The sequence below is a fragment of the Athene noctua genome, chromosome 5 (assembly GCF_965140245.1).
Source record: "Athene noctua chromosome 5, bAthNoc1.hap1.1, whole genome shotgun sequence".
NCBI classification, from domain to species: domain Eukaryota; kingdom Metazoa; phylum Chordata; class Aves; order Strigiformes; family Strigidae; genus Athene; species Athene noctua.
In genome coordinates this window covers 52,508,042-52,535,843 of record NC_134041.1, presented here as the reverse complement: position 1 = coordinate 52,535,843, position 27,802 = coordinate 52,508,042, and the positions used below count along the sequence as shown (strand labels likewise).

Below are 27,802 nucleotides of genomic sequence, written 5' to 3'. Positions count from 1 at the left end.
GCGCCTCGGTTGCGCATGGCTCTGCTGTCGGCTGTTCGGGCTGAGCGTGGAGCTGCCGCGTCCCGGCTGTGCGTGGCTCTGCTGGCGCGTCCCGGGGTGCGTGGCTGCCGTGCTATGGGACTGAGCGTGTAGCCGGCGCGTCCCGGCTGTGCGCGGCTCCCTCGCCGTGTTTCGGGGCGGTGCGGGGCTCTGCTGCCCTGCCCGGGGCGGAGGTCCGGCCCCGGTGCCCCGGGGCGTTGTGCGTGGCTCCGCTGCCGGGGCCGGGCGGCGGCGGCGGCTCCCGGGCGGCGGCATGGAGCACCTCGGGGCTCACCACCTGCACCAAGGCCAAGCCGAGCCCATCAGCTTCGGCATCGACCAGATCCTCAACACGTCGGAGCCGGGCAGCTGCATGGTGTCGCACCCGCGGCTGCAGGACTCGGCGGACTACGGGCTGGGCTGCATCGTGGGCAGCGCCTACAACACGGTCACGGGTGGCTACGGGGCGAGCGGCGGCGCGGCCGGCGCCTACACCGGCACCTCCTGCAGCATGGGCGGCCTGCCCGGCTCCTACAACGTGAACATGGCGGTGAGCATGAACGGCAACACCTTGAGCTCGGCCGGGGGGGTGATCCGTGTCCCGGCCCATCGCCCGGTGGCCGGCGGCGTGCACCAGCCCCTCTCCGCCGCCGTGCCCGCGGTGAACGGCATGAACAGTCTCACGGGGCTCACCTTTCCCTGGATGGAGAGCAACAGGCGGTATACAAAAGACAGGTTCACAGGTGAGTCGGGCCACCGGGACACCCCCTCCCGCCTTCCCTCTCTGCCTCCGCCGCCCCGCTCTCCTTTCCCCGCCGGCCGGCCTCGGCGCGGCAGCCGGTGCCCGCCGGGGAACGAGGGATCCGGCCCCGGGTGGGGAGAGCGGCCGGGGCGCGCTGGGAAATCGGTGCCGGAGGCAGCGAGAAGGGAGGGAAAATCGGGCCCATTCAATCCCCCCTACACGCTTTGGTTCTGCTGGGCTTTTTTGGTTATTTTTGTTTTGATTTGTTTTGTTTTTGTTTTTTTTTGTTGTTGTTGTTGTCGGTTGTTGGGTAGGTTTATTTGTTGGTTTGGGTTTTTTTGCTTGGTTTTCCTTTTGTTTTTCCTTTCCCGAGACACAGCCCCGGAAAGGCGGGCAGAGAGAAAACGGGATGGCAAACTCCGCACACCTCCCGCAAGCCCCGGGCACGGCTGCTCGCTCCCCGCCGCTCCGCCACCCGCCGCAACACCCGGGAAAAGTTTCCTTTAAAACAGAGGGTTGTTTCGGAGGTACAGCCCGGCCCGGCGGGAGGGGAGACCGGCGGCCCCGGCCCTCGCCCACCCGGGAAGACCGGCCCGTTGCCGACCGCTCGTAGGGCCGTTTTTCCCGTGCGTACCGTAATCGGGCTGGTTTTACTCGTCAGCGGGTTTCGGCTCAGCATTTCCCCCGCCAAAAGGGACTTTTTTGCAGCCCCGAGCAGAGCCGGGCTCGGGCTGGAGACGTTTCCCGGACTCGCCGCCGTTTTCAGGTGTATCTGGGCTCGTCTTTCGGCGGTAAGAAAGCAAAAACTTGAACAACGAAAATAAAAAAACCCAAAGCAACGAAATTGTAACGAGGAAAATACCGGCTCCCGCACCGGCCTCTCTTCTCGGAGGCGGAAACCGGGGCCCGGTTTTTGCAACTTCGCATTTAATTTCGACCCGATGGCGCTTGGCTCGGGCACGGCCGCGGGTGAACAAACGGGCCGTTCCCCGGGCAGGCATCGGGCTGAATTTCACGGAGCCCCTTCCTGGCCCGGCCCGGCTCAGACGCCGCGAGTTTTCCCCAAATATTTTTTCATGGGGGAAATAAAAAAACAAACCAAACAAACCCAAACCCAACGAATCTCAACTCCCGTTTCCAGCCGGGGAAGTTATTTCCCGCGTATGAAACGGCGGGGTCACCGCCGCGCCCAAACGAAATTAAACCGAGTCCCGTTTGCAGGAAGCACGGAGCCCCGGCCGGGCGCCAGGACCGGCTGCCGTTACCGGCCCACCCCCTCGCCCCGGTACTTCGCCTTCCCTGCCGCCAAAGCCGAGCGGTGCCCGGCCGGTGCCCGCAGCACCCGGGGAAGGTGCCGGAGCCGCCGCGTTTTTGCAGCCCGTGTCGGCGGGGAAGCGGCGGCTTCACAGCGGGGGGGTCCCCAGCCCAGCGCCCGGGAGCCGGAGCCCCTCTGCTGATGTGTCGCTGCTTGCTTCTTTGCCTCTCATCCCCCCTCCTCCCGTGTCCCCCCCAGTGGCCCTCTCACCCTTCACTGTAACACGCCGTATAGGTCACCCCTACCAGAACCGCACGCCCCCCAAGAAGAAGAAGCCGCGCACCTCCTTCACCCGCCTGCAGATCTGCGAGCTGGAGAAGCGCTTCCACCGGCAGAAGTACCTGGCCTCGGCCGAGCGCGCTGCCCTGGCCAAGGCCCTCAAGATGACGGATGCCCAGGTGAAGACCTGGTTCCAGAACCGGCGCACCAAGTGGAGGTGAGGGGCTGGGGGTACTCGGTGGACTCGGGGGGGCAGCCCTGGGGGAGCAGCCTTGGCTCCACCAGCTCCGTGGGGGGAACTGGTGGCTGTGCGTGGGGCACAAGCCGTGTGAGCGCACACAGCGGGGAGTCACGCATGTGTATGCACACATTCATGCACATGCATGATTCCCCGGTGTGTGCGCTCGCATGTGTGTGCATGCACAGCCGGGTGTGCTCCTGCAGCGCCTGGGGGTATGACTGTGCCTGTGGGGTGTGTGTGTAGGCCGCGTGTGCACATGCCCATGCACGTGTGTGCACGCCTGGGGGGGGGTGTGCAAACAGGCCATGCGTGTGTAACTGCACAGTGAGCGTGAATGCTTTTGTGTGAAGCCCACGTGCGTGTGAGTGTGTGGCCCCATGTCCTGTGTGCCTGTGTGTGAGCAGGCACAGGGCTGTGCGTGCACGCTGGACGGCTGCATGTGCGTCGTGTGTGTGTGCTGTGCGAGCACACCAGGTCTGCATGCAGGTAGCTGCACATGTATGCACCGTGGATGAATGGGTGTGCGTGGGGGATGTGCGGTGGGCACAGGTGGTGTCACCAGGAATCCTGTGGGTGCGGTGGCCCTTGCGCCCCTTTCCCCGGCAGCAGCGTGCAGGAGCCCCCGACCCGGCAGCGGGGTGCGGGGGGCAGAGGAGAGCGGGAGGGAGCTGGACCCGCTGGTGCGTGGCCGCGGGGGCAGCGGGACCCTCCGGTGCTGGGGCAGGGCCACAGCGCTGCGTGGGAGTGCAGTTCGGGCTGGATCCTGCACCCGGGGCTTCCGGGATATTGTAAACCCCGTGAAGATTTTCACCCCTGTGGGGTTTACAGCACCTTCTTGGCCAACATGCTTGCGTTTTGTTCTGCCAGGTGTGATGGTAAAGCCGGGCAGGCGAGGAAGAGGAGGCCGGGCTCCCACAGAGCCTCTTGGGCTCCCTCACTGTGACCTTGCTCCTTCTAGGCTGCAGCTTCCCAGGGTGTCCCCGGGGAAGGCACCCCAGTCCTGGGAGCATCCCATGCCCTGTCTCGCGCTGGGGACAGGCACCCTGCGGGGGGTGGGGGGGGTTGGTGCTGGGCAAGAGGCAGTTCCCTTGACAGGTCAGAGAAGTGGGGTGTTGCTGGGTGCTGAGCACTGGGTGCTTGGGTGCAGGCAGGCAGTAGTTTCTTCAGGGTGGGGAAAAAGGGCTTCCTCGGGGTCTCCCCGAGGGTGAATGGGATGGTGATTGCCTGGGGATGCTGGGGTTGGATAAGAAATGAGGGACAAGGAACTTGAATTCCCTCACCGAGTCCTTCCCTAAAGAGTCCATGGAAGAGCAGCTTCCCAAGTGCCAGGAAGTCTCTGGCTAGCTGGGAGCAAAGTCTTGGAGGAAGAACAGTCCTTCTGTGGCCTTCGAAATGGGGTCAGCTATGTCTTCTAGCCTGGTTTCCTAAGGAAGTGAGGCAAATGTGGCTTGGCTGACTCTCCATTTGTCTGTCAATACTCTTTGCGTCTGTTGGCTAAGTTCAGCCCTCTTTGGCAGAGGAGCAGAGGATACAAACGTATTCATATGTTTCACAAAAGACAGTTGGATAAAGAGAAAGAAAGTTGGGTAAACCTGGTTCTGCCTAAGGGAAAGGCTGCAGCCTGACCTCAGTCATACTATTAAACATGGGAGAATCCCCACTGGCCTAAGCCAGAAGGATACAGGATTCTAAGCTCTGCTTCTTTCCATCTGTGCACGCTGGGTGTTGCGATGGAGCTGTGGGTGAACCTGGCTGATAGCGCGCCTGGCTCGCTGCCCCTCACCCCCGTGCAGGACAGTGGGCTCTGAGCGGTGCCTGGAGTGCTGGGTGCTGGAAGGAGCCACTTGCAGGCGCAGTCTGAACTATATCTGAGAAAAAAGTTCCTTTAAGCCCTCTGAGAGATTTAACAGCTTAAATAAATGCAGGCTTAGGGGGGGAGAGTCTCGTCTCCGTCCCTTGTCCAGGTGCCTCTGCTGGAATGAGGTGGCTGTGTGATCTGCTGTCTAGATTTGGGCTCTTGCTTGAGATACGGGCATTGAGGTTTAGTTCTTTCCAGGCAGATTTGAACCTGCAAATCCTAGCCTGACATGAATGCTTGGAGCAGGGAGATATTTGGGAGCCGAGTGCTCACAGCCGCAGTGCTCCTGACTGCCCTGGACATGGGGCTCCCTCCTCCCAGAGCATCTCTTCATTGTGCAAGGAGTCATTAAATATTCATCGAGGCAGAGATGGAGCTGCTCCTGGGCTGCACAGGGAGGGCGGGTGCTGCTCTGAGCCCTCTCTCCCCAGGATGTCTGCCATGAGATGTTGACACAGTGATTAGAACAGGGACTGAGCCCTGAGCTACCTGCTCAGAAGCCCTGGCCACATGCCTGGAGGCTCGGGTGCCCTGGAGGCCCATCACCTGCATCCAGCCCTCACCTGCTTCACCCGTGGGTAGCCAGGGACCCCTGCCCCGTGCTCTGAGATGTCACCACGGAGCTCGAAGCTGCCACTTCCAATCCCCACAGCCAAAGAAGATGAGATATCTTGCATCCCCCTGAGCTGCTAAATTAAAAAGCTGCCATTTCCCCTGTCACTGATCCACTGAAGCTGCCAGGAGAGCGTCAGCTGGGCCTGGGGGTGTGAGGGAGGGAGGGGGTGCTTTGGGGATCATCCCAGGGTGGGCACTGTGAGCTGCCTCCGGGTTTTCCCAGCAGTGTCCCTGGTGCTAAGTGATGTTCACCAGCAAAAGCAGAGGTGACTGCAGGGTACAGCCTCCAGACTGACCCACCATCCAGGCAAGGGATGGTGTGGGATTTTCATTGTGGATTTAAGTGTGTTGAGGCCATTTCTACCTATCCTATCCCTTCCTCTCAGACAACCCAGACCTGGCACCCTACAAGCACTGGAAAGGACCTGCGCTGGCCCCCTAATCCCCCCTTGGCAGGATCAGCTCTGCCGGTGTCATTCCAGACAGATGCATGTCCAACCTGTTCTTAAAAATATCCTCTTTTACCCTGCCTAGACAGTTTACTCTGGGCTTTGATTCTTCTCACTGCTAAAAATGTGTTTCTAGTGTTTAGATTACTTTTTGCCGATTTTTGTCCTGTCTGCCATGGTATGTTGTTGCTTTCATCCAGACTCTGGACAGCTGGCCACCACAGCCCTGTGGAGGAGGTGGCAGACCTGGGTGCTGGGAAGGGGATGCTCAGGGTGACATTGCCCATGTCCCACCTGTGTGGCACTGCCTGTCAGTGATGTCTCACCGTGCTCCTGCCCTGTGCTCCTTGCTGGGATACCGTGCACTTGGCTCTTGCTGCTGGGTGTGGAGCTCATTTGCAGGGAATTGCACTTTTTGCAACCCAGTTGTGCCCCTTCCCTTCGGGTGTTTTGGCTCTGCTGGATTTTTCCCATGGGCAGAAAATAAACCAGAGCTGTGGGCTGCTCCTGGCTCTCTTTGATCGGAGCAATTTTTGCTGGGGCCGGTAAGATAGACAGCCCCAGTCCCCAGTTTATGGGATTTGGCAGTTTGTGCAGGGGATGTGGAACCAGGCAGTGGCTGGTCACCCTCTTTTCCTACCTTCCCCAGCCCTAAGCATCCAGCACAACCTATTCCCTCCAGAGATACCCCTCCTTTGCTCCCCCAGGCCCCCCTAACTGCTCCCTCTCTCCTAGGAGGCAGACGGCAGAGGAGCGGGAGGCCGAGCGGCAGCAAGCAAACCGCATCCTCATGCAGCTGCAGCAGGAGGCCTTCCAAAAAACCATCAACCAGCCCATCCAAGCCGACCCCATCTGTGTCCACAACTCCTCTCTCTTCGCTCTCCAGAACCTCCAGCCTTGGTCTGATGACTCCACCAAGATCACCAGCGTCACCACTGTTGCTTCCGCTTGCGAATAAGGCTGGCGCCCACCGGCGGCACGTGCGCCTTCTGCTGGCAGGGCCGTCCCTGAGGGGACACATGGCATCCCCGTTTCTCCCCGGGGAAGGCTGGCACTCCACAGTACTCTGGCCACATGTACATCCCATGTGTCCGGCTGGAGAAACCCTCCATGAGGACTGAAAGGAAGAGAAACCACCCCAAAAACTCTCCCCACCGTGGGGTTGCTGGAGCAGCAGTGGTGTCTCGCCTCCCACCGACCCTTTTGTTCTCTTGAAAGTCTCTGGTGCCGACTGTGAACTTGCTGACATGCTGCCAGACAAAAGCCCAGCCCTGACAGACACGGCCGCCGGCGTTCGCCCAGATGGGGGAGAGAAAACTTTGGATTCTGCTGGCAGCAGTGCAAAGCCTGGAGTCAACCTTATATATCCGTGTATATATATATATATATATATAAAGTGTGTATATATATATATACATGTATACTTTGGACTGATGGCTTGAAATGAAAGGAGGCTCCTTGGAAAGCGTGTCTCTGCCACAAGCCTCCTCGGGCCGTCCGTGCCGGAGATGTTCAGGGATGCAACAAATGGAGGAAACAGCAGCAATTTCTGCTTGCGCCAGATGGGAACCCTTCGGATCTCACTTCGCCATCTCTCCTCCCCTTTTTCATTAATTTTTTCTTGCAAGGGGGGAATAAGAGAAGGATCTGACAGACTCCTGAGGACGGTAAATATGATATCTCAATTGTATGAAGAGCCCAAACTGTCCCCGGCTGCCATGGACTCCATGCCCATCAGCGTGTATTTTAATAATGAGAAGACCTTGGTGGCAGTTTGTGGGGGTAATGCAGTTTCTTTCCATGGATTATTTCCATATCATTTGCAAAACATTGTCCAATGTTTTATTTTACCTGTTTCCCTTTAGAAGGCGGTTCCTGATGGCAAAAAATCAATTTCACTCTCAACTGTTTAACTTAGTTGTTTCTTTAATTGTACCAAGGGAATGAGACACAATTAAACAAAGCACTTCTTATAACAAATGCCAGGAATATATATATATATATATACAGTATATATTTTTCAGTTACTTATAATCTAAAACAGCACTGCCAATTTAAGCAGCTAGTACAAACAAGCAATCAGAAAACCTATTTTCAGTGAGATTTTTAAAGGCATTCGTTCGTTTGTTTTTTTTAAGTTATGCACTTATAAGGTGTTTTATGTGTATTCATTTTATAAAGTGCTTGTGTAATTTATGTGGAAACAAAAATGAAAAATAAAAAAAAAATCTCCAGGGTACTGAATAAATCATTTAAAGCCTTGCTCTTCCCTGTCTATTAGTTCCCTGAGAGGAGACAGCGTATCACAACTACTGCCAAAGCCTCTGCTATTTTTTTAAAATGAAAATAGAGTTAGCATTTCCATTTGACTTTGCTCAGGTCCGCTTGGTTTTGGAAGATCTCAAGGTAATTTGCTGTATTTTAATCCCCAATCTTGTAAACATTTTCAGGCTTCAACCCAGCAGTGCATTTAGGACCTCCCTTAATCAAAGCCCTTCTGGGGAGCTTGCCGGGAGCGGCAGGAATTGTGTAGGGACTTGGCCTTAAACTTATGTTGAATAATTTCTTGAATAAGACCTTGGTCTCTCCTGGGCTGGTGGGGTCTAGAGATATTTATGTCTGAAACTTTATATGGAGAGGGGCATTTGAATATAAAGAAATGTACAAGATTACATTTCAGAGACAATCTTGCAGGGATTTATCCTAGGGACCCTGCTTTCTATCCATGCTCAACCTTATCAAGGGACATCATCCCCAGCTAGGCAAGCCTTTCTCAGAGGAGAATCAAACCAGTGGGAAAACTGCCATCAGCTTCCTTCGGGGAGACTTCCACCTTAGAGCTGGGGAAGCTGGGTTGATTTCAGCCTGGTATTTCTTTCCAGCATTGGGAATTACTGGATAAAGAACGTTGGAGAAGAGGACATGGGCGACAGAGTAACCTGAGCCTTTAATATCTGGTGTTTGATAGCATTCCTGGAAGCTGGGTCCTCTGGGTGCAGCTTTGTTGGGGAGCTTGTTAAGGGAGCATGTGAATAGCCTGCTTTATCCAAAATCTATTATTGCAGGATTGAGCTCAAAAATTTTTGGTGCTGCAGGGTTTTCCCATCCTGCAGTCCAATGTGCAAGTGAACACAGAGAACCATCTGCAATGATGGAGAGACAAGAAACCAGGAAAAAAAAAAAAAAGGAAAAAGAAAACAGGAAAATATTTTTTGAGACATCTTTAAAAGATACACCAAAAAAACTGCTAAAATAAAACACCTTGTATTTTTTTCCAAGATAAATTTCACAGAATACTTTTGTTTGAATTCCGTTTCATACCACAGAGATTTTTAGGAGCTGATTAGGCTAATGTAATACGTGACCAGCTTTGACTACAAAGATAATGCTGGGCTTAGGGCTTACTCCTTCAGGAGGCATTGCTCTGTACAAATCTTTAATGGTTTACAGTTTGCTGCAGTGTATGTTTTTGGTTTCAAGGTTTCTGTGTAGGAAAAAGCGCCGACCACAAAATAATTTTTTGAAAAAGGATGATAGAGCTCACTGTTGATATTAAAAGTGTTTTCTATTTTATTATCATGACATATCAATATCTCAAAATTTAATTCCAAGACAGCCATTTTATAATATCCACATTATTCATTTCATATTCCAAAATATTTCCCAGCAAAGTTGAATGTATGATAAGGCACATTCGAGGGCATGAGTTTAGATACAATATTTAGCTACATCTTGTTCTCAAAACTGTTGACTTCCTCCTTTTCTTATCAATCTTTCCTGTTAAAAAAGAAAACCTAAAGAAAAAAAAAAAGAAATCTTGATATGAAATGACAATATATGTAACATTGGAACCAGAAAAATAGTCATCTGGTCTTTCTTGTCCCTGGAACAATTGTGTTTGGAAGGGGTTTCTGTTAAAATATTTCTCCTGGATTCATTTTAAAAATTGGTTTAGTGGCAGGAGGTGTTTTTGATATCTGCATATGTGCTTCCAGTTATTAATATGATGATCTGTACCTAGACAATAAAAGTTGCCTGAAATATGATGAAATTAAATCAATAAGCAATGACATGAAACAGTGACACATAATGATATGTTTTGTAGACCGACATCACCACAGCCATATCCAGGGGCCATCCATACCACATTGAAGGCTGATTTAATTTTTCGTATTATACCTATTTGGGAACAGGAATAAAATTGTATTAAACCGCCTTGAAAGTAATTTCCCCCTTCCCTCGGTCTCAAAATATAGCGAATCTCAAATGTGAAATGGAAGTTAGGAAGAAATGTTTTTCCACTGTTTACCAGTATCTAGGAAATACAGACCAAGGTAGGCTTGGGCTGGAAGGGGGAAGCCTGTGTGGCACCCGCAGCCGAGGGCACATGAGCATTGCAGGAGAGTGCACGGAGGCCGTGCACAGCTCTATCGCCCACAACGCTGCCAGGGACCAAGAGCCATCGATCACATTGCGTTGGCTATAGGTATACTGAACTTTTGAAAGCAATATCTGGGGCGGAGGGAAGCACCGTCTTTACATGAGCAAGAGTATTAAACATCTGTGTGGAGCTGGAAAAGACAAAGCCCAGCTGGATGGGCTGCGGTTGTCTGGGTTTGGTCCCAGCTCAACAGACCATGTGGGCAGGAGGGAACCAGGGGTCTGGCCCCCATTTAGCCAATTAGTTAAGCACATGAGTCATCCAAATGAGGATCAGTCGGTTTATCTTTGCAGAGGGATGAGCCCAGGGAAAAGCTGAAGGGTCTTTGCTGGAGCTTCCTGACTTGATTGGAGCCTGCAGTTGTGCTTTTTCCTGGGCACAGGCCAGCACATTTGGCCCCTTGCAGTACTTGCACACCCCAAATTCTATGTGAGTACTCATAAAGACCACATGCAGCTTTTCTTGGGCTGTGTTATCTCATGTGTGGGGCATTTGTTGTATGTTTAATGCTGTTTTTTCTGCAGCAGCATCTGTGAGAGTCACCTGTACGTGGTATTTGCTGGAGGAAGACCCAGGCGGGTGTGTGTCCTCTAATACAGTTTGTATCATTAATCATAAAGAGAGGCTTTGACCCCACGAACACCCATCTATAGGATCATTTTCATTACCTCACTGGGACTGTAGATCGGTACTTTTGGATGTGCCTCTAACTAACCAACACACGAAAATAAAAGCTTAAAAATGGAGGTTCTGACTTGGCACGGCGTCAGCGGGAGCCCAGCCCTGCGGGACGCAGCCCCCTCCTCACCTCCCAGGACAGCTTACACGTAGTTGTGGGCTAGATGAGGTAGAAAATGCGAGTCAATTTACTGACAAAACTGAAAATGGCTTTGCTGAAAGCTGTTTGGGTTACAGTAAAAAGCCAGCCCTGTCTGGGGTTCTGGGACAGCTGGAACTTTTTGAATTGATCTTTTATTTTTTTTTTCCTGCCAGAAGCAGACTGGCTGAGTGACACTGATTTCTTTGTGCAACAATGAGCTTTGACTGCCGCTTATTTTAAGAACGTTCCAAATAAGATTTGGAATTATCAGAATATCCTGGTTTGAAATTTTCTAAATGACAGGGTCTCAATTTGTGAAGAAAAATCAGAATTAAAAAAAAAAAAAATTTAACAAATATTAAGGAATGAAGAAAAGTACACAAAGCTATAGATTATCATAGCAAGCTTCTGCTGGAGTCAAGCCATTCAGACTATCTCCATTTTTGCAGATATTTTATTTGTGAAGTTAGCTGGGACTTTGATTTTTTAATTATTGTTGTTCTTACTATTTTTGCCTTTGTTAAAACACAAATTTTCCTTTTGATATGTCAGTGCTTGCCCAAGATTAGGATAGAGGTTCTTTGCCCCTATTCCCTTCCATTGTTCAGAAACTCCTTGTTATTTTGGTAGTTTAAAATGAAGTCTATACATTTATTCAAATCAAACATGCCAAAGAATTATTTTTTTTCTGAAGGCACAAAAAAAATCTTGATTTTCCAAGTCTATAAATTAATTTTTAGCTTCCTTTTTCTTTTCTTTTCTTTTTTTTTTTTTTTTTCCCCAGCTAATTGTGTTAAGCATGGGACTGGCTGCAGCAGCTCTTAGCTGTGTAACTCCTAATTACACACCAAGGCTCCAGCCAAAACTCTGTGTGCTGAAGGTGTTCAAATCCCCTGTTGCAGAGAGCTGCAAACCCCTGCCCTACACTTCCTCGGGGCTGGAAATTCAGTACTTACCCCCAGCTCAGCTGCCCTTCGCCATTCTGCTTCTGGAGCGAAAATAAAATGAGCAGAAATAGATGGGGAGTCCCCGCTCTAATTTTTGAGCAGGAAGGAACAAGGCTTGAGGAAACTCGTTTTCTTGTTGCTGCAAAGAATGTAAACCCGCTGGTCTGAGAGCTGCGGTTAACTGTCTGTCTTTCCTAGACTGCAGCCGCCTAAAAATAACAAAGCAGTGATTAAAAAATATCAATCAATATATGATTTTTTTAAACTACGGTTGGGAAGCAGTCAAAGACAGGGATAGATGAAAACATGGAGAAAAACTCCATTTCCCATGGACTTTCCTGTCTCAGCAAGAGGAATTTTTTGTAAAGTCACTTTGTTTGGTGATTAGTACTTGCTGTTGCTGATGCTCAGCTTTTGGGCACATCAGGGCTGGCCAGACTCTTCCTTTCTGTGTTTTAATCTAGAAAGCATTTGGTTTGTGGTGCTGGCAGTCAGCGGGTACAAGACTGAGTCTGGCTATCACATATGTTGGACATAAACATGCTGAGAGGCAAGACTTGACCCCAGGATCTCCCCACATGTAGTGCCAAAGGGGAAAAAAGAGTTATGAACAGGGAAGGGGCTTGCTCAGGGTCATCATGAGGGTGTGAGCACAAGTGCACTGAGTTGTGTTCAGGTCTCTGCACAGCTCCCCCTCTCCAGTGATAAGAGCCTCCCCAGCTGATCTGGCTGTTTTCACAGGAGAGCCCTGAGAGCCTGGGAGAGAAGAGGGGTTCCTTCGAGGCCAGGCTCAGAGAGAAAAGAACAAATGCCAGCAGGTCTCTGAAAGCCATGATGTATCAGAAGGATGCTCTTTTGAAAGCTGCAGAAAAAAGGCATCAAATCTCCGCTGGCCCATGGGTGCGAGTGGTGGGGGGCACCTGGGACTTGAGGTCTGGGTCCAGCAGGAGCCTGGCTTGGGCAGAGGAGGGCTGTCCCCCAGCCAAGACTATACCTGGCCTGTCTGGCCCCACTGTGGGTGGCATGTGCTGGAGGAGCTCACAGGATCTGGAGATGTCACATCGCCAGGGTGCTGCTGGGTGCAGGTCCTGGCTCCAGCATCCCCTGGTGACACAGGAGTGGAGCCTGGCAGTAGCTGCTGGGCCACATCCAGGGCACTGCCCTCCTTCCAGGATTAAGCTCCGGGAAGTTGTGTACACATGACGCTGTTGGGTTTCTGCCACTGCCAGGCTGCGCTCTTCTGCCGTTGGAGGGACCCTTGTGCCCTGCCCACCAACATGGCTGCTCGAGATCCTTGCGGAAATACTTAAAGAGATCTGGCTTTCACTTCGGGTTGGAGTGAAAACAAATGTTGAAACCTTACCGGTTGTTATGACAGGTCTGAAACCTGCTTTGACTGTGGCTCATACCACCGCAGGCAGGAGGTGGGATGCAGAGCAGAGCATGCTCTCCAGAGAGCAAGGCAAGAGGGAAGTTTTGGTGGACCCACGACCATTCTCACGCGGTCTCCCTCCAGGCCTGGTCTTTTGAGGATCTGGGGGTACATACACCCTTGAGCAGAGCCATGCTGCACACCTCATGCAGAAGCGCGACTCATAGCAGTCAGGCGAGGAAGCACAGAGCCCCGCATCGGGACTCCAAGGTGCAGGTATGTGTGCCAGCCCCTGAGGAAAGACGCCACAGCAGAGAAAGCCCAGGAACAGGCAGAGACACACCTGTAACCTTATCCGGTGGAAAGGGTTTCCTGAGAGAGCTTGTGTCCACAGACACTGCCAAAAGAGGTGAGGAGTGAGGAATGCTGTCCTGTCGCTGAATGTCTTCTGCATTTCAGGGGCCGGTTTCTCTCCCTTCCTTGCTGACAAGTGGGATTGCAGGAGACAGGTCCTGACTCCAGCCCTGCTCCCCTTCCCAGAGGAAGACCCCAACTGTCTGATAGCTTGGCCCAAACTGGCCCTGGTGGGATTGGGGGTGTGGAGACCCCCCCCATACAAGAGATGAGGTAGGGGGGACTGCTTGAGTACTGCCTGGCAGTGCTATAGATGGCGCCTTGCGTGGCTCTGGCTTCCTTTCATCCTTGTGCCCCTCACTTTTAGTCTCAGCAATGCCCCCCTTATTTGCCTTTATTTTAAGGGCCTATGGATGTTTTCTGGATGGGAATCAGGGGACTTCAGACTTCTCTGCAGTGGATGGAGAGAGGGGCGCTTGGCTGTCTGGTTCCCCCCAAAGGATGGGGTCTAGGGCAAGATAACCCCCCGCACAAGTGCCTCGAGAAAATAGGAGTCAAAGCTATCGATGTTCCCCCCAAAATGCATGGCAGCACCCCCTTCACAGGTGAACCTGGTGCACGCTCACCTCAGAGCTGCCCAGAGCTGCAGCCTGGTGCACGCCAGCTGGAGCGAAGCGATATCCTGGTGGCCACCTCTCCGGCCAGGCGTGCGCACCCACGGGCGTCAGACACGCAGGACCAGGGCGGGCACCTTGTCCCTCCACTCGCCCCTGTGCTGGCGTGGCGGGAAGCTGCCGGCGAGCATCCCTGCTTGCCCCGCTGCCCCCGCCGCTGCCAGCCCCTGAGGGTACCCAGGAGCAAACGGTGGGTACCGAGCTCCATCTAGGGGCCAGAGAGCGCCTGGCACCGCCCGAGCAACAGGGTCCCGGCCACGGGTGCTTCGCTCCCGCCCCATCCACACGCGTGGGGGTGCTCACGAGCCCCACCTTAACCAGGGGGTGGCTCAGACTGGAAGCTCTGGGGAGGCAGCTCAGGAAGAAGGGCATCCCAGCCCCAAGTGTGGCCTTCAGGGCGCAGCATGTTCCCAAAGGGATCTCAGGTAAAGCCAACCCTGAGAAATTCGCGGGATTGATTCCCCTGAATTCAGTATCCCCCACCGGGATATAGAAGTGAGACTTTCCATGGGGTGACCCAACTTCTGATGCTTCATGTGATGGGTAGGTCTGAAGGGAGTTTGGGTGGGCTGGACAGTGTCGGGATGGTGTGTGTGAATGTGTGCAGGACCCCTGCTTGGGGGTTGCAGCCACACCAAGGACACAAAGCTGGGACCCCTGCAAGCTCCTGATTCCCTGAGCTCCAGCGAAACAAGGAGAAAGAGGCCTGGCTCCATCCCTCTCCTGGCCACGCACCCCTACCTCCTGGCTCATGGGGTGCAGTAAGCATCAGGGTCAAGTGGCTGGGATTTTTTAAGCACATAGGGATGAGCTTTGGTCAAAGCAGGCGGATACAGCAGCTCTCTAGAACAGCCAAGAAGCTGCTTGCATTAATCAAAGGAGAAAAAAAATATAAACCCAAGAAATGCTAAAACAGATAAACAAGGAAGCAATGATTTTCTCTTTGTGGCATAGAAAGTCAATAAAGCTCAAGGAAACCACCTGTATTTTATTATCACATATTCATATGTTTAATGCTATTAAAACAAGAGTCTAGGGTGAGCTGCAGGAAATCAAAGCACTTAATGGTGCAGACACAAACCCTCTCTCCTCCTTCCCCAAAGGTGATTTGAACCAGTTTAAGTAAATGTGTCTTCGTCTCTTAAAATAATTATGTGATTTAGAGACACTTTTCCCTGTCTCACATCAAATGACTTTAATGGGGTCTGCTCGTGTGTGTGTGTGTGTGTGTGTGTGTGTCTGTTTAACAAGTTATTGCTTTTTAAAGCTGCATGTATTAGCCAGAAAAGTAATTCTCTCTGAGAAGGGATTATTCATGTTCCACCATTGCTTGGCATTTATTCCACAGTGCATTTAGTAGTGAAATGGTGCCCAGAGGGCAGAGGCCAAAATGTGATCTAAAATGATATGCTAAAATTTGGGATAAACATCTTCTGGATGGTCTGCCAGCTGTGAACTTTCTCATCTTTGTTTCCCCTTTTTAGCCTGGTTTCCAAAAAGAAGAAAAAAAAATCAAGACTCTTGAGTGCTCTCGCAAGTATGGGTGTATTCCGATGAGTCTGTGGGTGTGTGTGTTTATCATATTTGTCTAATAAGTGTTGTCCTCTCTGGCCCAATTTAGGCTGATCCCTTGGTCCTCCACAAGCTCAGGCTGAACTCTGCCCTCCCTGCCTGTGTCCTTCTGCCTGCCCTGCCCCAAACAGGAGTTCCCTGGGGCAAAGTAGAGCTGGCAGCAGTCCCTGTCAGCCTTCGATAGGGACCTGAAGGTGGGTTTCACACCTGCCATCACATGAGTGGTGGGTGCCTTGGGTGGGTCCTCACAGGTGAGCCTGCTGTCCTTGTCCTGCAAAGCCCTTTGGTCAGTGTTGAGGAGAAAAGGGCTGTTTTGGGGGGCTGGGTGAGCATGCAGGGGCACAGCAGGAGCCGGGCTGCATTTCCACCTCTCCAGCCACAGCTGGGCCAGCTGAGGAGTGGTTTCCTCAGATGTTTGGGATGATGCTGAGACTGCTCGCTAGTGTACAAAATGGGAAGAAAAGCTGGGAAGAGTCAGTCTGGTAGGAAGGAGGGCAGGGGAATGCACGGCAAACCTGCTGGCATGTATCATTTCCTGCAGTGAGGAAAAAGCATTATCACTGTAGGATAAAGCCCAGGTGAGCCCCACTTTGTGCAGTCCTCAGTTGTGGTGGGATGGCTGGGGAGGCAGAGCTCCTAGTTATGGGCATGTCTGCCCTGAGCCATGCTCCTCTGGGAAGATGCTCACTGGGTGAGCTGATTCATTTACCTGTTGTGCTGGAGGCATCAGGAATCTCCCAAGCAACTGAGCTCTGTCACTGAAGCAGCTAATTTCTTCTCACAGGTGTATTTGTCTGCTTCATGTAAGCGTAAAGTGAAGTCTCATATACAAGTCATCAGAGCAGTCTGTGGACCACAGGGAACAGTGACAGTTCAGCCACAACCATTTTTTTTTGAGAGAAATATCACCAGCACAGACAACGAGAGGTGCAAGAGAGACGGCTCAGCAGTTAAAGAATCAGACTGTTCATGGCATAAATCTTGCTTTAACAGGTTAAAGAGATGGTCTCAGCAGGATGTCTCTAATCTCAGCCGCTGGCGTGAGGGAAGAGATGGGTACAACCAAGTGGGAAACCAGGAGGATGAGTGAGATGGTGCTATCTTCAGAGTGCCTTTGTCTAGCCACAGTCCTCATCAGGTCATGGAGCTGAGCTGGCTCCAGTGGCAGGACAACCTCCTCCACGGGATGCTGGTGCAAAGGCCACTGGCTCTCTGGTGCTCTACTGGCTGCTGCAGCCCACGGAAGGCTCCTCGTGTGCCTACAAAAGGAGCCCAGGGAATGCTGCCCTGGCAGTAGGATCAAGTCACTCCACCAAAGCAGGCACCAGCATTGCAAAGAAATGTCCAGGACTGCAATCAAGAAAAGTCTGGGCTATTTAGCTGTGTCAGGGCACCGGCTTTGGTTTGCAAGTCTCTCCCAGAACCACATGGCTTGGAGTCTGGCGTTGCTGGGTCTCCCCAGGGGGGGAAAGCAATCCAGAAATGGAGGTAGAAATACAAAATGTTTCAGTGACTCATTTGGGTGAGAGAGTAACGTTTTGTGACCACAACAGATCCTTCTTACAATTCATCTGACCTACCGGATCTCCCAGGCACAACATTTTTGCCCCTTAGTTTGTGCTTCAGACTGCTCCTTCCTCTTGATTTGTAGCAAATCTCCTATAAGGATATCGACACTTAACTAACAGAGAACCTACCCATCTATTGTAGCTCTACAAGGCTTCTAGCATGTTAAAAGTTGCGACTTTAAACCCAAATTGCTTTGTGTCAAATCCTGAACTCATCTAACCTTCTGTGTCTCTCCAAGATTAAAGCAGCAACTTCCACGGGAAGTAAGTTTTGTTCCCATGTAGTTTAAATCTTTTCTGGAGGAAGAAATCAGATCAATTCTCACATCCTTTGTGTCTGCAATAGCTGTGTTTGCAAACAGCTGCAGTCCCTGTCCTGACATAAAGCCACTGAGAAAGGCTATTGCTCTCTGTTGACCTTCCATCTCTTTACAAAATCAGAGCAAACCGTGCCAGCTCCTTGTAAATCGTCTCTTCTGCTCTCAGCCTGTTGCCTGCATCACCCAATGCTCTGACAGGACCATATCCTTGCTCAGTGCCCTTGGGAGGTTATTAGGGAGCTAGAAGGCATGGGTTTTCCAGCAGGAAGGAACCTCAGCTCTTTTGCGTTAGTCTGTTGCTGGGGTTATTTGCTGACAGCAGACTAACAAACTGAGCTGAATTCCTCCTAGACAATCTTATGCCACTATACCAGTGCTGAAAGTGGGGACACTGTGGAGGTTTTTTGGGACCGATGGGTTCAGGTCTGTGGCAATACAGTGATGGAAATGTAAGTATAATGGGTCCATTATGGCATTTTCACTGGAATGAGACACCCCTGAAACACGTTGGTGCAGACTGGTTGCTGTTGGAGAAAGCCTGTTAGCAGCCTGTGTCCATCCAGTCCTTTTCCCTCTCTTATAATCCCATTCCTCAGGTGGTTGTTCACTCACCTGTTTCACAACTATAGATGAATTACAGGCTTTCCCTCAGACTTCTTGCCAAGGGACATGATGCCGAGTCACCCAGCCTGTCACCTGCAGCAGTGGGATGCAGGGCCGAAGGACAGGCTCTTCATGTGGAAGTGCTGAGCTCTGACTCCAGGGTGGAAATGATTCATTTTAATGGTATAAGGTGGGTTCTCTGAACCTGCCAGCCTGGGCCAACCCCACGTGGACACAAGCACCTACACACCTTGAAGCATTGCAGCAAATGGGACACAACATGAAACATGGCCTCGATTTTTCTCCGGAGATGGACATTTGGTCATTCCAGCATACTGCTCAGAAGTTTGTTCGAAGGCTCTGGTGACATCTGCCTGAACAGGATAAGTGGCTGTATGCATATGAGCCCCCTTTGTCCGTCTCCTGGCCAGAGGGAGGGAATGTTGTGGGATTTACAGGTGGGGAAGCACCACCTGGACTGCAGCAATCCCAGTAGGTTAAGCAATCCCCACACAATTATAGCAGAAAAAAGCTCTTATCCCCACACCTAGATAGTGGCCTGCAAGCTGCTTGTCATGATGGTTTCCCAGAGCAATGCTGATGAAGCTTTCCAGGGAACTGGGTGGTGAGAGGCTGGTGGTAACAGCTTAGGCTCTCCCCATGCTCCAACCTGAGGGATGCCCTGGCAGGGAGGGTCTGACACTGTCCTTGGAGTGCCAGCCTTGTCACCTGCCCTGCCTTGTTGCAGCATCTCCTCTCAGCAAAACCCCGCGCAGGGGGGGCCTTGGTGACATCTCCTTATTTTGCAGACAGCAGCACACAGGGATAAGGTAACTAATTTGGGAAATTACTCTGGCCATCAATTCCCTGAGTGATTTGGTGGGAGAGGCTTTGAATGATCAGCCGAGCCTCACGCACGCTCCCTGCTGTTCGCTTGGGCTTGAATTACCCTTTTATTTTACTTCCTCCTTGTTCTCATTGCCACACCACTCAAACTAAAATTATTCGCCTACAACCGCAAACGCAGGGATATATCACCGGGAGTGCTGTAGGGCTGTCGCCATATATAATGCTCTGAGCTCGATATTTATAGAGCTACATACGGCACAAATCATATCCAGAAAGCCCGTTGAGCTGGAGAGCTAGGTATAAACTCCAGAAATATCGCAAGCCATCGCTCACAAGAGACTGCCCGGCAGACCCGCTGGCCGTACATCACGCTGTAATGCCATCCGAGTCCGCGCTCGGTGCTGGAGTGGATCAGAGGTCACTGCCAAGCTTTTCTTCCATAAATCCTGGGCGCTGGCTCTCAGCAAGGTTAGAGGCTGGGAGAGCCCTGCTCTGAGTGCTCCTTCCTCCTGCTTGCTGCTGCTGACTCCGAGCTGTCCCGGCAAGGTGTGTGGGCATTTATCTTTGGGGTCTTGTCCTCCCTTCTCCCTCTCTGCTATAGGAACCAGAGGGCAAAGGGAGGAGGGATGTGATGGATCTCACAGCTCAACTGTACAAACCGTGGGAGCTGACAGCTCATCTGAAATGTCCTTTTGCTGGGCTTTGGGGGAATCTGAGCCCCTCTTCTTCTCACGTCTCTGGGTCAGGCTCTCCCCTGTACTCTGCCTTGTGCAGGGATGTGAATTTTCTCCAAATGCTGTATCAAACCCCATGTGGTTAAGGGCACCCAGGCGCCCACCTGCCCACATAGCAAAGGCACAGACATCAGTCCCAATATAATCCAGGTCCCTCTGTCACTGTTTTCTCTCCTTCTCCTCTTTTCCCTCTTTCCAAAGTTTCTCCTTGGCTTGGGTGGAGTTGATGCCTCCCTAGGGATGAGGAACAGTTCCTGATCAGGACAGACCCTGATGCTCTCTGGGGCTATTCTATTGCATTTAAAGTCAATCTAAATTGCAAAGCACAGGTAAGGTGAGTGCTCTAAGGATGAAGACTAATCCCTCTCCAGAAATTCTCACCCCTGGCAGGTCCCACCCCTCATGTGCTGGTGGTCTGAAGCATAACACAGTGGATGGAGAAGATTCAGGAGATGACACCTGATGCAACAAGCAGGTGAAGCCTCTGTGAAGCAAGGGAGCGGTAATGTGGCGCTTTCTGGACAAATAAACACCGGGGTTTTGCCTACAGAATCACCAGCCAGCCAGTGACTTTTATTTCTAAGCTGAGTATGATGGACTTGAGCTAACCAGTCTCTGGCTCTCCCTTCTTCCCCAGCAGTATGGCAGGCAGACTCTGACATTAAGCAAAATAAAATCCAACCCTTAGCATTAAGTAAAACTCCCAGCATGATGGGTTTGTGGCTTGCAGCAACAACTCAGCAGGGGCGTGTTAAAGCCGGTCTCCAGCGAGTGGAGGAATGAAGCTTTGCAAAACCCTGACGAGGCAAAGCTCCTAAAATAACAATTGAATTAAACTTAATTCATTTTCACTTAATACCCTAATAGTGCCTTTAGCAAATGAGGCTATTATTATTTTGAGGAGGAAAATGGGGAGGTGCAGTCTGGATGTAATTCACATCTCCTTACCAAAAGAAAGAAAACTTTGGTGAAAAAAAACCACCAACCCCCAAACATGGGAAGAAATGCAGACAGTTTGGATTTTCCATTTGGGATGAAACAGCCCCAAACCCAGTCTGTCTTGCATTCTTCAAGATGTGTTCCAGACTCCAGAGCCAAAACCATCTCTTTTTTTGTCCAGTGCTGGGGTTTTGCTGGGTTTGCCGGGGTTAGACACATGATCATATCCAGCATCCATGGACGGCTGGCCAAGCCCTTCCTACCCTCCTCTTTTTCCACAGCTTTTTTTGCATTTGAACTCCACATGCCCACTGCTTGCTCTCCCCTTCACCGGCTCAGCTTGCAGGGTTTGAAGTACTTTTGCTTCCATGGATGACGTGTCAGTGTGAGCCCTTCCCTGGGGAAAGTGGAGCTAACCCCACTGATGCTGGCCCTGACTCAGTGTGGCATGCAAGCACAAACTTGGGGCAGCCCTGCACCGCGGCAGCCCTGGACACTCATCCCCATCTGGGACAGCCTCCAACCACATGCTTAGGGTCCTTATTTCCAGCCACACCTCATGTTTGCTTGTGCCCAGCCTCATTTCTGCTGGGGGTGCGATTCTGCAAGCCCCTCGCTACCAAGATTTTCTTTCTCTCTTAGGGCTGCAGATGAGTGTGCCAGAAAGGGCATTCTGCAACTCTTCCCCTCAGACCCCTCAGCAAAGAGGGAATATCTAACAGTCCCACACTCCAGAGAGGGATGGTCAACCAATGCAAGCAGCAAATAGATCCAAGGAGCCATCCCAACCTTGTCCCCCCGAACTCTCCTGCTCTGAGCCTCAGGTTCTGCAAACCAGAGGGAGAAAAAGCTGCTCTGAAATGGCCATGCAGGCACTGAACTACACTTCCCAGTAGGCCACAGAGCAAGGGCCCTCCTGGTATTAAAAAACCTCCGTCTGACTTGCTCATGCTCGATGGGGATGGGGACAGCTGGGGAATTTCAGGATTTCAGGGCTAGAGGCAGCCGCTGTTCATTGCTGCGTAAGCAGCAGCAGGCATTAGAGCAAAATTAATTTCCTCTCTTAATGCAGTTCTCCTCTGTCACTACTGGCTTTACAGTCTTTTTCCCAGAGCTCTAGAAAATAGTCCAGACAGGCTTTGCAAGGTCACATCGCCCTCTGTCTTGCTCCGAGGCAGGCTCTGCTCCAGCTAATCCTCTCCTGACAGACCTTTTTGTATCTCTTGCTCATTGAAACCTTTCCCCACCTGCCCTGGTTAGGGCAGGCAGCTTCTTAGCTTTAAGAAAAAGGAGAAGAAACATTCTTATAATGACACAGATTTTCGAAATTCTCTGCTCTTCCCATCAATTAGAACTGATTAATTTTAGGGTTGTTCTACCAAAACCAAATGAGAAGGTCCCTGAGACAGTGAGCACATATCCTTCCCAGCTGCAGCCCCTCTGCTGCCAACAGATGCTGCTGCTGCTCCTCTCTCTTGCTGCTGGGCAGGGAGAAGTCACATTTAGAGCCTGGGTCTGGAGCAGGGATGAGAGACAGGTAACAAATAGCTTCACTGGGACATTTTCCCGTAACTTGGAGTTAGCACATACCCATCTAGCTATTCCTCTGCACCTTTCTGCTGCTAGCAAGCCAGAGCTCTTGACCCTGATAGGCTTTCCAAATTCTTCCAGATAAAGTCCAGCTCTACTTTCAAAAGCAAGGATTAATGGGAAAACAATTAGCAGACCTGTGGAGTACTCCATCAAAATCAGCCCATCAATGTTTTTTTTTTAATTTGTTGCAGATGGAGAAGGATGTGAGATGTAGTGAGTGAACCCCACCACCTCTGGGGCTGCCATGAGCTATTCATCTAAGAAGTGGATTTTCTTGGGCACTATTCCTTTGGAGGGAGATTCCTGCCTTGGATGAGAGCCAAGGCTTGGAAAAAACAAAGATCTAGGTAGTCATTTGCCAGAGCTTGTGGATGGACTTCAGCGCCCAGTGTGTGCCAGACCCACACCCAGTAGGAAACTGCATGGAAACCCCCTGGTCCTGTCCTGGCGAGGTGAGCACCCGAGGTGCTACAAGGCAGCACTGAACTTACCCTGCGTGTCTCACTCCAGACATCAGCTATGTGGAGTGGGTGGTCCTGGTGGCAGCCCCAGGTTATCAGTTAATTTTTAAATTCTTCTCAATTTGGGGTGCTCCTGTCTGTGTATTTACATCTGGCAGCACTAACCAGCCTTTTGCTTTCCCTTGAAATGTTCATGGATCAAATGGGGCAAATTCCCTCCTACCTTGGCCGTGGTTTCTGCACCCCGGGATGGGCAGGGCACAAGGAATGAAGGCAGAAGTTGTTTTGCAACCTTGCTCGTGAGTGTCGCGGCTGATTCCCCCTGCAGGGCAAAGAAAGAGAGAAGGAAGTGAGAGAAATGAAAGCTATTAGTATCAAACAATTAAGGGCTGTGGTTGAATTAGGTGAAGAACAAATGGGACTATTTGGGAAAAACATTAGTGGATCATAAAATGATATGATTTTAAGAAATGAGAAAAAGCAGCTGATTACAGGCTGTGTGACACTGGCTTTACGTTGCTGCTTGTGCTGAAGGGCTTGAAAGTTCCTTGGATGCTCCAGTTTATTTTGCTGCTCTGGAAAGCACTGATGAATGAGGGGGATGCAGGAGGAGCAGTCAGGGGTTTGTCTGCATCATCATTGAATCAAAGCATAATTCAGGTTGGAAGTGACCTCAGGAAGTCTCTGATACAGTCCTGTCTCTGAGCAGGGCTCACTGCTGCTGGTCACTTCCACCAAAAAATGCTGCAGATCATGGTATTTTCCTTCAGATCATTCTTTTTCTGAAACTCCCTCACTGAAAGTAAAGTGATCGTAATATTTCATTTGTGTGATTCAGAGACAGGGCCAATACCTGGGTGTGTAAAGTGTGTCTGTCCATCAGTTGTATGGCCAGCACATATCTAGCATTTCACTCTGGTGGCTCTGCCACCCGCAGAGCAGGGTGCAGAGGATCCCCTGACTGGTGAAGGGGGAACACTGATGGTTTGCTTGACAGCAAACACTGACAGTTTGGGTGCTTTGCTGCATTTTAGAATGGGTTACAGAGAAGCAGTTTAAAGTCTGGGATGTTCTTGTGTCCCTGGCTCCAGGATGGGGTGGTCACACAATGGCATCGCAGGCATCGATAACTGAGAGCAGTGCTGCTACCCAGGCGGCATGTCCTGCTGCTGCTGGGAGAGCAGGGAGTGTGCAGCCCAACGTCTTCATGCAGCAATGCGATGCATTCAAAGCTGCTCCAGGTGCCCTAAAAAGCCCTTGCTGCACATGGAAATGCAGACTGGCACTACCAAAGGGAGGCAAAGACATTTGGGAAGGCAGTTTTGTGCCATGAGGCCAGGTTCATCCCAGTTCAATGCTTGGCTATAGCTGCATGGAAGTATAAAGCAGCTCCTAACACTTAAGCAGCTGGAAGATTGGAGTCCAGCCATAGCCAGGGGAGTCACAGGGGTTGTTCCAGGTGTGAAGTCCTGTCAGCTGACACGCAGTGACCCAGACACCTCGCAATCCTTCCAGCTCTGGAGGTGAAGCAGGAGAAAGCAGGAAGAGTTTCTGCTAGAGGTGACCCCTGCTGAAAAGGAGCTGTGTGCGTGTACCAGAAAGTGCTCTGAAGTTCAGCTTCCCAAGGCAGTAGCGTTTGAAACATCCAGGGGCTGAATTTCCTGTACTTGTCATGTCTTTAGTCAAATTTTGGCTGAAATTCGACAAGGTATTTAAGTTTGGGAGGACAAGGACTGAGGGACATGTATGACATGCGCACAAGACCACCTAGGAGGAGCTGCCTGTTGCTTCCTTGTTTCTCAGAGTTGTGTCTAACTCTGCACCTGGCTTTGACCTTCCCTACTGTCCCTGAGATCTATGGCACTGGTGTCACTTTTTTTTTTAGCGGCAATGCTCTCTGAAATCACTGTGAGCCCGAGGACGGGTTTCACCCTTCAGCCTGCATTACTGGGGTAGCATCCTGCTTCCTCAGCTCCTGGTGTGGGGCAGGGGAGGCAATATGCTTCTTCACACGGCGTCTGCCATTAGTAGTGTCATAGACCCCGGGGAAATACCTCTCTGTGGGACACAAAGCGACTGCTCACCTAGCAGGAGGAGGGATGCTGCAGGGAATTTTGCTTACAAGCCCCCGTCCGCTTTTTAGATTCTAACCTTCAGAAGTGGGGTTTTCCTTATTCAAAACGCCTGGCAGGAGGCAGGAGGGCCTGCTCTGTCCCACAAGGTGGGGTGGGCAGCCGTGTTTTGGGGGGGCCGGGGGCGGCGGCGGCGGCGCTGCCTGCAGAGGTCCCCCTCGCCTAAGCTTTGAGAGCCGGGCAGGGCGGCCGCGCCGAGCTGGCACCGCCGGGCGGGGGAGGGGGGGAGCGGCACCGGGGAGGGGGAGGGCAGGGACTCACCCCCCCTCCCAGCTCCCTCCTCCGCTATCCGGAGCGGAGCGGCGTTGGGATGCCCACGGGTTTGTCGTGGGGATGTGGTGATGTGAGCCTGGAGAAGCGGTGGCTTTGAAGCGGGGTAAGGCAGGAAACTGAGCAGCCTGGGGTACTCAACGCTGTGACTAGGGGGGCAGCCTGAATTTGGGGTCTTGGTGGCAAAGTCCTGCCTTGCCGAGGAGGCACGTGGAGCAGGAGATGGCCACGGGTGATGCCGAGAGCAGAGGCCAGCACTTAACAGAAGCTGAGAGGAGAGGGGTGGGACGGGACAGACTGTTCCTCCTCCCCAGCCGCTCATGGGCTCGGTTTTTGCCCCAATCTCTGTGCTGGGTTTGGAGCCCTCCAGCTGTGCCCCTGTCAGTTCTGTGGCTGCTTTATCTTTGGCAGTGTACAGGAATTTTGGGAGCAATGACTGGCCCCAACTGCATTAAAAGCTAGTATCTACTGGGGACACTCCAGAGGAAAAAAAAAAAAAAAAAAAGGTATTCTTTCCCGTGCCTCGTGGCAGCTAGAAACAGGGGTACCACAAGGAGCTGAAGGTTACCCCCCATGCCTGGCCAAGGCTGTATCCCTGCAGAGTGCACGCTGCCTCCCCCAGTCTCGCTGCAAAGCCAGGCTGGGACAAGGCAGGGGGGTGCAGCGTGCCCCGGGCTCTGCTCATGCCCGGGGTCCCCACCGCAGCTTTTCTGTTCATGTTCCCAGGCCTCTGCTCGCTCTCTGTGTGTGGGCAACAGCAACCCTGCCCTGAGCGGCTGCTGGAGTGCTTGGGTTTGGTGTTTGGGAGTCAGGGATGGGGACAGTAGTGGGGACAATACTCTTCTAATTTTCTGCTTTAAAATAAAAAACAAATAGGGGACAAGATGATCCATCCACCCACGTGTCGGTAGCTGTGATTATTACTGTGGGAGATAGAACACGAGCTGCCAACACTGGCCAACTCCTCCTGAATTCCCTCCTGTGGAAAAGGAGAATAGCAGCCATCTGATAGTGTAAAGAGAGGAAAACACTGTGAAGGGGTCCTCTGGGGGAGTCAGCACGGGCTCAGAGTTTCTGCGGTGACTTGGCCTGCAGTGTCATATTCTTGCCGCTCTGTCCTCTGAGCATGGTGGGAGTCCCTTCCAAGGGGAAAGTTATTTCCATAATAAATGGAATGGGGGGGGTAGCTGAGAGGGATATTGGCTTTGTCAGGAAAGGACAGATCAGAAGTGATTTATTTGGATGAATTCGACATCTTGGAAAACTCTGATCTGGTAGTAATAATAATGTTTTTGAAGGTAAGGAGCATTTGTGCAACAAACTGGTCCTGGTTCGGTGTGGCCTTGGCATTGCTTTGGACTATGAACCTGTCACAGACCCTTTGCATCTGCTTGAATGCCCTGAACATGTTTCCCACTGGAGGTTAGTGGGTCTGTAGGAAAAGCGAAGTGGGATTGGTGTTGGGGAGGGTGGGTTTGCTGTGGGTGGTGTGGAGGGAGCAGCTGGGCCCCTGGCAGAGGGTGCATTTGCAGACTGAGACACTGTTCAGAGCACTTGTAATCCTGGGGGTTATGGCCCTGGTGCAGCGAGACCTTTCCTTTGCCATGTGCTGCTCTGCCTGCTCCCCTTCCCAGGCCAGGCACCAGGAGGGGTATGTGGGGTGTCCCAGCCAGCCAGGGCAAGTGTGGGGTACAGGGTGGGCACAGCATGATGGGAAAGTCACTCACTGAGCTGCCACCTGTGCCAAGGGAGGGGGACACAGGGACTCCCCTGGTTTGCAGGCTGCTGGGACCAACTACACTCTCTCATGGAGAGGTTTACTCTGAATTTAGGGGGAGGTGAAGGCCAGGGTGGGGCTGTGGAGCACAGAGACCATCTCTCCAGCAGTCAGAGGACACTGGGGGAGGGGGTTTTCACTGCAGCCTCAGAGATTGCCTGCATGTCTCTGAGGGACCTCCATCAGGTCGGGGGGAGCCCCCTCCTTCTCCATCTACAGCCTGCTGAATCTGAGGAGGGTCTTGGGGGGCCTGGAGGGGTGGAGAGGAAGCCAACACGGGGTTCCCCTGGATGTCGGCCTGCCCTGCTGCATGGCAGCGGCTCACACGTGAACTTGGGCCACCCCCTTGCTCCTTCCTCGCGGTGGCTGCTCGGTTTCCCCAGCCCCACCCGTGTTTCTGCCTGTGAAGACATCCCCGGGGTGGGGGGTGGTGAGGGAGCGCTGCCTTGTTCGGGAAATGGGAGACAGGGGTTGGGAAGGAGGGAGAAAGGCTTTTGCCAGAGGAAATCGATATCCCGTGAAAAGTAATTATTGAAGCATAAATTTATCATAAGGGTGATCACCAATAAAACATCTCTTGGCGACGTTTTAATTTAAAATCAAATTCGAAAAGGCCCCCCTCCCCCTTCCAAAAAAAAATCCTTAACAAGCAGAAAAATAACTGCAGCCCTTGGAACACTTCATTATACGTTCAAAGAGAGCTCCATCATCTTCGCACCGACGCCGGGCTCTGCTCTTCTGATGGATCCAATGCAGCTGATTTATGGAAATGACTTGCAAATCCATAAATGTAGTTTGCAGTGACAGCCTTGCATATCACTAGTAATTCCTTTAAAGTATGCAAAGAAAAATGATTCATATCTGCTTGGACCCTGCCTTTTCCAAGGGTCGCCACTCTTGAGTCTTGATGTGTGTCTGT

General features: G+C 51.8%; 1 protein-coding gene across 1 annotated transcript; it reads left to right on the top strand.

Moving 5' to 3' along the window:
• The first annotated feature begins 292 nt into the window (after positions 1-292).
• TLX1 (T cell leukemia homeobox 1) lies at positions 293-6,415 on the top strand. The gene is made up of 3 exons (XM_074908432.1): positions 293-761; positions 2,310-2,511; positions 6,193-6,415. Exons 1-3 carry the CDS (start codon positions 293-295, stop codon positions 6,413-6,415), a joined length of 894 nt encoding a protein of 297 aa, XP_074764533.1.
• The last annotated feature ends 21,387 nt before the right edge of the window (positions 6,416-27,802 follow it).

Bases quoted from the DNA above. Each gene is read 5' to 3' on its own strand.
- TLX1 (XM_074908432.1), top strand. From the start codon at position 293: ATGGAGCACCTCGGGGCTCACCACCTGCACCAAGGCCAAGCCGAGCCC. The intron at 762-2,309 runs GTGAGTCGGGCC...CACGCCGTATAG, and splicing joins TACAAAAGACAGGTTCACAG to GTCACCCCTACCAGAACCGC. The intron at 2,512-6,192 runs GTGAGGGGCTGG...CCTCTCTCCTAG, and splicing joins AACCGGCGCACCAAGTGGAG to GAGGCAGACGGCAGAGGAGC.